General features: G+C 43.8%; 1 protein-coding gene and 1 pseudogene across 1 annotated transcript; one reads left to right on the top strand and one right to left on the bottom strand.

The window, feature by feature from the left end:
* The first annotated feature begins 6,545 nt into the window (after positions 1-6,545).
* Positions 6,546-8,714, top strand: LOC150019030 (uncharacterized). Its single transcript, XM_090267896.1, has 2 exons — positions 6,546-7,002; positions 7,252-8,714. The coding sequence occupies exons 1-2, from the start codon at positions 6,954-6,956 to the stop codon at positions 7,575-7,577; spliced, it is 375 nt and encodes a 124-aa protein (XP_090124022.1). The 5' UTR covers positions 6,546-6,953; the 3' UTR covers positions 7,578-8,714.
* A 312-nt stretch (positions 8,715-9,026) lies between these two features.
* On the bottom strand, positions 9,027-10,256 carry LOC150019029 (mast/stem cell growth factor receptor Kit pseudogene; annotated as a pseudogene).
* Between the last annotated feature and the right edge of the window lie 5 nt (positions 10,257-10,261).

The following is a 10,261-nucleotide window of genomic DNA, read 5'->3' as shown; positions in this document are numbered from 1 at the left end:
GGATTAGAGTGGGCATTGTATTAGCAAAAATGGATAGATTTAGGAAATATTTTGGAGATTATGCCCTCCAAGCTCCAATCAGGAAGTCAAAAACAATGCTAGTTAACTTCTAATAAAGAGTGTTAAATATGGGAAATTGGTTACAAAAGTATTGGAAGGACTGAAGAAACAAAAGGGAGAATGGAAGGTGCTGAAGGAATGAAAGGCTAAAGGGTGGACTCCACTACAGATGCTAGAAGTAGAAGAGGTTCTGCAGCTACAGAGGTACAGCTGGGTGCGGACCTTGCTCCCACTGCTGCAGCAACTGAGAGCAATGGCTGCTGCTTCCTTTCTCCCAGCTTCTTGTTTCTTGCCAGTGCCTCCCATTGGCAGAAATTAACAGCTGACTGGAAAATCTGGAAAATACAGCAGCATACTAGAAGATTGTAGACTTCCGGCCAAGATGGAGGCATAGACAGAAACACTGCATCTCCCTCCACAACTAAGAAGGAATACAACTACCTCAAAACTTCAAAACTACAGACAACCAGAAGTTCCAGAAAATCAAACTGCATGGAAGTCCAGCAAACAAAGATATAAAGAAATACTCATCCAGACAGGTAGGAGGTGCAGAGCCAGGGTGGAGAGGATGCGGTGTGGTGGCGGCGGCAGCAGGCCAGCAGAAAGCGTTTTAAAAAGTTAGGAGGGACACCTGGCGAGCGACCCCAGCTCCTCACCGGAGCTCGTCACCGGACCTCAAAGCCCATGGTTCCAGAACCAGGGAAAATCAAGCCTCATTGCATCTGACTGTGCAGACCAGTGGGGGTTGGGGTTGATGCAGAAACTGCCGGTCTCAGAAGAGTACGCTTGTTTAAAGAGCCCCCATGGTCCTAGAACATCCGCAGACCCATCCACTCTGGGAATGACGACCAGGGCAGCAGCTAGAGGGGTGCCAGTGCAGTGCAGAAGTGGGAGAGTTGTGGGTGCTGGGCCGGTGGCATTGTTCCCTTTTGGACCCCTCCCCTACGTACAGCGCCACAATGTGGTGAAATATGTCGCCCTGTACTGATGAATCCCTAAGGCTCTACCCCTTACAAACATAACAGGAGTGACAGCTCTACCTGGGATGCAGAGGCAAACAAACACAGGAGCCTGTCAGAATGAGGAGACAGAGAAGTATGGCCCAAATGGGGAAAGAGATCAAGGTTCCAGTGGGAGAACTAAGTGACGAGGAGATAGCCAACCTAACAGATGAGGAAATAGACAATCTTAACAGATGCAGAATTCAAAACACTGTTGATAAAGATTCTCACAAGTTTGACAGATATGCTTGAGTATGGCAAACACATAAGAGAAGAAGTGAAGGCTATGCTAAGTGAAACGAAGGAAAATCCACACAAAACCAATGGTGAAGGGAAGGAAACCGTGGTTCAAATCAATGATTTGGAACATAAGGAAGAGAAAAACAGTAAACCAGTGCAGAATGAGGAAGCAAGAATTGAAAAAAATGAGGAAAACTTCCCAAATTTTGCGAACGAGATGGACATACAGGTCTGGGAAGCACAGAGGGTCCCGGGCGAGCTGTATCAAGAGGGGACCACACCAGGATGCATCATGATTTAGATGCCAAAGGTGAAAGATAAAGACAGAGTCCTGGGTGCAGCAAGAGAGAAGCTGAGAGTTGCCTACAAGGGGGTGCCTATAGGACTATCAGCTGATTTCTCAGAGGACACTTTGTGGGCAGAAAGGGACAGGCAAGCAGTATTCAATGTGATGAAAAGCAACCTACAACCAAGATTACTCTATCCAGCAAAGCTATCATTTGGAATGGAAGCGTAGATGAAGTGCTTCCCAGACAAGGTGAAGCTAAAGGAGTTCATCATCACCAAGCCATTATTATATGAAATGTCAAAGAGACTTAAGAAAAAGAAGATCAAAACTATGAACACTAAAATGACAACAAACTCACAACTCTCAACAACGGAATCTAAAAAATAAAAACAAAATCCAACTAAGCAAACCAGAATAGGAACAGAATCATAGGTATGGGGATCATTTGGAGGGTTATCATCTGGGAGGGGGAAGGGGGTGACATGGGGAAATGGTGCAAGGATTAAGAAGCATAATTGATAGGTACAAAATAGACAGGGGGACGTTAAGAATAATATAGGAAAGGGTGAAGCCAAAGAACTTATATGCACAACCCATGGACATGAACTAAGGGATGAGGGATTGCTGGAGGGAAGGGGGTTATTGGGCAGAGGGGAGCAAAGGGGGAAAAAATGGAACTACTGTAACAGCATAATCAATTAAATACACTTTAAAAAAAAGAATACAGCAGCATAAAGCAGAGCATAGAAGGCAGGGTGTGGGGGTAAAGACAACAGATAAATAACCAGTAGAGGTGGAACTGATGAAACCTGGTGAAAGATTGGATGTGGGGGATGAAAGGAAAGAAATCAAGGATAACTCCCAGGTTTCGGGGCTTGAGGAACTGAATGGATGATGGAGCCAAGTACTGACATAGGGGAAAGTGTGACAAGAGTTGATTGGAGGAGAAAGTCACATTAAAATGCTACACTGTCAGCCTAGTGGAACAATTTCTTAGACTCTTAAATCAACTATGATGTTCACATGCTTGAATTTGAGGAGCAGGAATGATGCTGGAAATCAAGACTTCTAATTTGAGGTAATTTCTGTCTTCTGTCTCTATGAATTTAACTATTCTAGGTACCCCTTAAGTAGAATCATACAAAATTTGTCCTTTTGTATCTGGCTTATTTCACTTAGCATAACGTTTTCAAGGTTCATCCATGTTTTACCATACATATATCAGGATTTCCTTCCCTTTAAAATGGCTGAATAATAGTCCATTGGGTATATACACTACATTTTCTTTATCCATTCATCTGTTAATGGACATTTGGGTTGTTTCCACCTTTTGGCTATTGCAGATAATATTGGTGTACAAGTAACTCTTTGAGTCTGCTTCTACTTTTGTGAATAAACCTGGAAATAAAACCACTGATTCATTTGGTTTAACTTTTTGAGCAACTTTCATACTGTCTTCCACAGTGGCTGTACCATTTTACATACCTACCACAATGCACAAGTTGAACATCATTAAAAAAAATTTTTTTTTTATTTACGTTTAGAGAGAGGGGATGGAATGGAGAAAGAGGGAGAGATATATCGATGTGAGAGAGAAACGATTGGTTGCCTCTCTCGTGCACCCTGACTGGGGACAGAACTCACAACCCCAGCATGTGCCCTGACCAGGAATCAAACTGTTAGGCAGCATAGATAGTAAACCAAGGCAGGGAGAGGGAGGGGGACATTTCTCACCCATTAACCCAGCAGTGCTGAGCCTGGTCCAATAAGATTGCAGGTGTTCCTAAAATCACAAGAAAATGTGATAGTGAAGGAGGAGGGGAGCCTTTGACATTTTGTATGAATCGTTTCCACTCTGGGGAAGAAAGCCTTTGAAACTGTGTATTAATCCCAAGGCCTGGAGAGGGGAAGAGGAAGGGGAACCTAGAAGATGGTTACAAGCATAAAACCCCTAAAATCCCAATAGTCAGGACCTTCAGACTAGCTGGGTGCCTGCTTGCAGCTTTGTGCTCAAGTGTATTTCATGAATAAACTTGCTATCTCATTTCCACTATATGCCATTTCTCACTCTTTTCTTGTGATCAAGGCAAGAACCGAGGAGGGGGAGCCCCCTAACTTGGGTCTCCCTGGTAATAGAATCTTTCACTTTTGGGGGATGATGCCCAACCTACTAGGCCACACCCATCAGTACTGAACATTATTTTTTATAAGCCCTTATCAAACAGTCTATTGTGTATGGAGGAATTCAGTAAAATATAGTCCAGGTGGGAAAAATGCCACCTGAGCTATGTCTACCCAAATGTTGGACTGCAGTACATTCATCCTCAAGGTAACAAGCAACCTGCATATTACTGGAGGGTAAAGATTAAAGATTTTATATACTGAAGTATATTAAAATGCCATATGAAGGGTATTAGTAATGCTGAAAATTCCGTAATCCTTAGAAAGACCGAATAACTTTCAGAAATATATATACTTTTAAGATTAAACACATTTATTTATTTGTAAGAACAAATTGAATTTACATATGCTTTTGAGAAAATAGAATATAAAAAGATGTTAGTGATCCCAAAGGGTTAAAATTTTGTATATTTAAAAACTGATTTATCTCACTTTTATTTCTTTTGAGTTCAAAGTCATACCTGGTTTTGGCGTTGCCTCCCCGATGTCTAAGCTTTTGTCCTTTGCAGGTGCTCTTCCAGTCAACGTTTGGCAATAGACTGACATCAGGAGTTCATTTTTCCAGCCCAACCACATGCGCTATGATTCTGTTCCTATTCTGGTTTGCTTAGTTGGATTTTGTTTTTATTTTTTACATTCCGTTGTTGATAGTTGTGAGTTTGTTGTCATTTTAGTGTTCATAGTTTTGATCTTCTTTTTCTTAAGTAAGTCCCTTTGACATTTCATATAATAATGGCTTGGTGATGATGAGCTCCTTTAGCTTCACCTTGTCTGGAAGCACTTCATCTGCCCTTCCATGCTAAATGATAGCTTTGCTGGAGAGAGTGATCTTGGTTGTAGGTCCTTGCTTTTCATCACATTGAATACTTCTTGCAAGTCTCTTGCCTGCAAAGTTTCTTTTGAGGAATCAGCTGGTAATCTTATAGGCACCCCTTTGTAGGTAACTCTCTTCTTTTCTGTTGCTGCTTTTAAGATTCTCTGAACCTTTGGCATTTTAATTATGGTGTGTCTTGGTGTGGTCCTCTTTGGGTCTAGCTTGTTTGGAACTCTCTGTGCTTCCTAGACTTGTATGTCTATTTCATTCGCCAAATTTGGGGGGTTTGCCTTCATTATTTTCTCACATATCAATTTCTTGCTCTTCCTCTTCTCCTACTGGCACCCCTATGATTTGAATGTTGGCATGTTTAAAGCTGTCCCAGAGATTCCTAAGCCTCTCTGCATTTTTTTCAATTCTTGTTTCTTCATTCTGTACTGGTTCACTGTTCTTTTCTTCCTTATGTTCCAAATCATGTATATGAACCATGGTTTCCTTCCCTTCACCATTGGTTTTGTGTGGATTTTCCTTTGTTTCATTTATCATAGCCTTCAAGTCCTCCTTTATGCATTTGCCATACTTAAGCATATCTGTCAAGCCTGTGAGCATCTTTATCACCAGTGTTTTGAACTCTACATCTGTTAGGTTGGCTATCTCCTTCTTGCTTAGTTCTCCCACTGGAACCTTGATCTTGCTTAGTTCTCCCACTGGAACCTTGATCTGTTCCCTCTTATGGGCCATACTTCTCTGTCTCCTCATCTTGACAGGCTCCTGTGTTTGTTCGCCTCTGTGTTTTAGGTAGAGCTTTTGCACCTGTTACATTGTAAGGGGCGGAGCCTTAAGTATTTGTCAGTACGGGTGACGCATTTCACCACATTGTGACGCTGTATGTAGGGGAGGGGTCTGAGAAGGAACAAAGCTGCTTGCTTAGCACTCGCCCCTGTTCCAGGCACTTTTCCCACATCCATATGGGACTGGCGCCTCTCTAGCTGTTGCCCTGGCTGTTGGTCCCAGATTGGGTGGGTCTTTGGACATTCTAGGACCGTGGGGGCCCTTTAAACAAACAGACTACTGAGAGACCTGCAATTTCTTCCTCTGCCCCAAACCCCACTGGTCTGCACAGTCAGAAGCAATGAGGCTTGATTTTCCCTGGCACTGCAACTGTGAGCTGCGGGGTCTGGTCTCGTGCTGGGACCACTCCCCAGGTGTCCCTCCTGACTTTTTAAAACATGTGACTACACTTTCCGCCAGCCTGCCACTGCCTCTGCTGTCACCACCACACCGCATCCTCTCTGCCCAGTTCTGCCCCTCCTACCTATCTGGATGACTATTTTTTCTTTATATCTTTGTTTGTTGGACATTCATGTAGCTCAGTTTTCTGGAACTTCTGGTTGTCTCTAGTTTTGAGGTAGTTATATTCCTTCTAAGTTGTGGAGGGAGATGCAGCGTGTCCTTCAAACTTGCCTGGCTCTTTATTCCTACATACAGCTGACATGAACCCTTTTGGGTTCCGACATCTCAGATATATCAACATGTACAATTGCAGGATGAGTATATACAAATGCAGGCTGGGAGGCCCTCTCTCCAATTCAGCTCCCTAAGAGCAAAAACTCTGGTTAGAAAGCATGTCAGTAGCACAAAGGTTCACACTGAGCAGCGAGTCTTCATTCATACTTGGGGAGCATTTTCCATGGTCTGTGTCTCATTCCCAGCATGAAATAGATTTCCTAAGCCCAGATATTCATAGACTTCTGAACTTTGTCCTAATAATATTCTATGTCCACATCAAGAGCTTTACTTTAATGAAACTATACCACCAACTTACAGAATAAACTCAAAATTGATGAAAGACTTAATTATAAATTGTGATACCCTAAAAGTCCTAGCAGAAAACATAGGCAATAAAATTTCTGCTATCCTACACAGCAATATTTTTGCTGATATATCTCCTAGGGCAAGGGAAATAAAGGAAAGAATAAACAACCAGGACTACATCAAATTAAAAAGCTTCTGCACAGCTAAAGAAAACATCATCAAAATGAAAATGGAACCAACCATAGGTGGGAGAACATACCTGTCAATGATACCTCAGAAAAGAGTTTAATCTCCAAAATATATAAAGAACTTATATGACTCAACACCAGGAAGACAAATAATCCAATCAAAAAATGGGCAAAGGACCTGAATACACTTTCCAAGGAGGACATATGAAAAGATGTTAAACATCACTAGCCATCAGAGAGATGCAACCTAAAACCACAATGAGAAACCACCTCACACCAGTCAGAATGGCCATCATCAACAAATCAACAAACAAGTGCTCATGAGGATGTGAAGAAAAGGGAACCCTAGTGCACTGTTGGTGGGAATGCAGACTGGTGCAGCCACTGTGGAAACAGTGGAATTTCCTCAAAAAGGTAAAAATGGAACTGCTTTTTGACCCAGTGATTCCACTACTGGGAATATACCCTAAGAATCCTGAAATACCAATTCAAAAGAACCTGTGTACCCTATGTTCATAGCAGTGCTATTTACAATAGCCAGGTGCTAGAAACAGCCTAAGTGCCCATCTGTAGATGAGTGGATCAAAAACTGTGGTCCATTTACACAATGGAACACTACACAGCAGATAGAAAAAGTAACGCCGACCTTTTTTTTTTCAACAGCATGGATGGAACAGGAGAATGTTATGCTGAGTGAAATAAGCCAGTTGGGAAAAGACAAATACCGGGTGATCTCCTTTATAAGGAGCAGCCTCTGTGCCGTCCGACTAGGGCCTGGCCATGGCCCCGGCACAAGCACCACGATCACCTGCCACCAGGGGCCCCAGGTTCCCCCAGCCTTGCCACAGGAAGGGAATGGGCTCAGTGCCCATGCGGATGAGGGTGTGGAGGAATTCTCCAAAAACCTGATCCAGCAGGATCACCTCTGGGCCCCCGAGGAGGACCCAGCCACTGAGGGCTGTACCACCCCTGTCCCCCATACACTATGAAAGAAGTTGGACAGCCTTTTTGCCTTCAAGAAGCCTCATTCAACATGCGGGCCATGGCCTGATCTAGAGACCAGCTCTGGGGCAGCTCCCCGCACCCAAAACCCCACACTTGGGGACCTGCTGTGGCCACCAACCCATCCTGGCCATGGGGAGGAGCCTGGCCTCGCTACACTCGGGAAAGCAAGACCTACTCAATGATTCTGCTACCTGCTGAGGAAGAAGAAGCAACACTGTGTGCGAGACCCAACAAGAGATGGCCCCTGGAGACACAGATGTGGCCCCATCCTTTGAACAGCAGGTACAAGTGATGCTGCAGAGCATTGGCATGAACAGAGGCAGCGGGAGTGCTGAAGGCAAGAAGAAGCAAAGCAAAGATGGAGAGATTCAGAAGGCTGGCTCTGATGGCGACATTATGGACAGTTCCTCAGAGGTCCCTCAAATCTCTATCAAGTCCTGCACCCACTCCATGTCTGCAGACCCTTCACGCAGAGCTGGGCCAGGACCCTGAGTCCTCCACCTGGAAGACACTGGAGCAATAGCTGAATGCAGAACTTAAGAGCCATGGTTGGGGCCAACGAGATGGTCCAGGACCCCCAACCCCTTGTACCAGTCCCTAAAAAGTCAGTGCTTCCCCAGATAGCCTGGGCCTCCCAGAGGATCCTTGCTTGGGCCCCAGAAATGAAGGGCGATGAGCAGTGTCTGTGCTTGAGGGCCAGATCCAGGCCCCTACTGAATGGCCCTTAAGACTGTAGCCCTACCCTGTCCTCAAGCGAAGGACACAGCTTGAGGAAGCCCTATCTCCAAGCCTAGGACCTGGCCTTGGAGCCAAGCCTCTGCTCCCACAGTACACAGAGCCCTGCAGCCCTGAGTGGAGTCCACCCTCCCCAGCCACAGACCAAAGAGGCAATGGCCCCAACCCCTGACCCTCTCCTTTCCTGCCACATGAGATTATTTTATTAAAAAACTCAAGGAAAAAATAAATAAACCAAAATAAACTACCAAGCAAAATAGAACCAGAGATATGGAAATATGGAACAGACTGACAGTGGCCAGAGGGCAGGTGGGAGGGGATAATGGTAGAACGAAGGGGAAGGGACTAGTCAAAGAACATGTATGAATGACCCATAGACATGGACAATGGTGTGGGGGTTGACTGTGGGGAAAGGAGGGTGGGCTGGGGAGGAGGGCAAAAAGGGGGAAAATTGGGACAACTGTAATAGAATAATTTTTTTTAAGTTTTTAAAAATAGAGCTAAATTTCACCTAATCTTGCTGCACCATATCACATGAGCAGTTAGGATGGCTAAAAGCAACTTCTGCCATTTATTAAAATAAACTATCAACCATACTTTTCAAACAGAAATTAGAGAAGGCTCAGAAAGAACTCATGGTGTCTAAGACCCTCTCTTCAACTCAGATTTTTTTTTTTTCATTAAAGGGAGCTACTCTGCTATTGGGAATATATGCAGTTTGAACCCTGGCAAGGGGGTGGGGGCTGATGACAAAAATCATCGATCACTGAAGTATGCTCATAAAGACAGGATGACGGTGGGGTGTTCGTTATCCTGGAGTAGGATGCAAATTGAAAAAAATGAAAATAATCATAGAAACCAAAATAATGAGGATCACTGTGTTGGGGACCCCCAGGCATGCATTCTGCTTTAGGCAGCTTTGTGTACAAGCAGAGGCTGGGTGGGCATGGCACTATTGCACACTGAATGATCTGCACAGAATGGTCCATGGCATTCTCCTGGCTGGGGCTCCAGTTGTTAAGTGGTCACAACTATGATGGGTGCTATCTGATATCTGCTTCTCAATCAGCCGAACAATCTGCTTAAATGTCAGCCTTTTTAGGGGATTAGCATCCCAGCAAGTCTTCATTATGTCATATATTTCAGCAGGTGCATACTCATGGCTCAGCATTTGGAAACCTTCCTTGATCATCTTGTAGAACTTAGAACTAACCAGCATTTCAGAGTAGGGGCTACTTCCTAAAGAGAATAGCTCCCACAGAAAAATCCCATGGGACCAGACATCACTTTCAAATGTGTACACACAGTTGATAATGCTTTAAAGTACCATCCACTTCACAGGTAGCCAAGCGTTTCCTTTGACCACACAATTAGAATTATTCCTGATGTCTCTGGCTAGACAAAAATTACAAAATTTTTGTGATTTGACAATGAGTAAGGAGAATATTTCTGACTGCCTAGTCTCTATGAATACAGCTCTTTGAGGCCAGGAAGGGCATGCCTTTTGCTACCTGCTAAGTAAAGCTCAACAAGTCTTCCAGGTCCAGGGCCAATTCATCATTTTCCATGATGGCAGGAGTTACATCTCTTTCTGTGTATGAGCTCATTCTCACCAATCTTTTGTCTGCCTTTCTTGGTATAACATAAGAAACTCTGGGTTTCGTATCCATGTACTCATTAGTACTGTCACTACATGAAGACTCCTTTGAATGCAAAAGGTTCTTATAAAGTGCTGCTTCTGTGTGATCTTCCTGCTTTGAGCAAATAAATGAATTATGTCTTTTCCTCAAAAAATTCAAAAGATCACCATAGCAACAATATTTTTCTGTAATGACCTGGGTGGGCCCTCAATCAGTCGCGCATACTCTGAGAAGATGGACAATATTAATATGATTACTGAGGTAACTCAAGACTTTGAGTTCACGCATTAGGG

Source organism: Furipterus horrens, unplaced genomic scaffold (assembly GCF_987537825.1).
Source record: "Furipterus horrens unplaced genomic scaffold, mFurHor1.1.pri manual_scaffold_2, whole genome shotgun sequence".
Classification (NCBI taxonomy): Eukaryota; Metazoa; Chordata; class Mammalia; order Chiroptera; family Furipteridae; genus Furipterus; species Furipterus horrens.
This window is presented reverse-complemented; position numbering and strand designations above follow the sequence as displayed.

Bases quoted from the DNA above. Each gene is read 5' to 3' on its own strand.
- LOC150019030 (XM_090267896.1), top strand. From the start codon at position 6,954: ATGCAGACTGGTGCAGCCACTGTGGAAACAGTGGAATTTCCTCAAAAA. The intron at 7,003-7,251 runs GTAAAAATGGAA...TTTTTTCAACAG, and splicing joins AGTGGAATTTCCTCAAAAAG to CATGGATGGAACAGGAGAAT.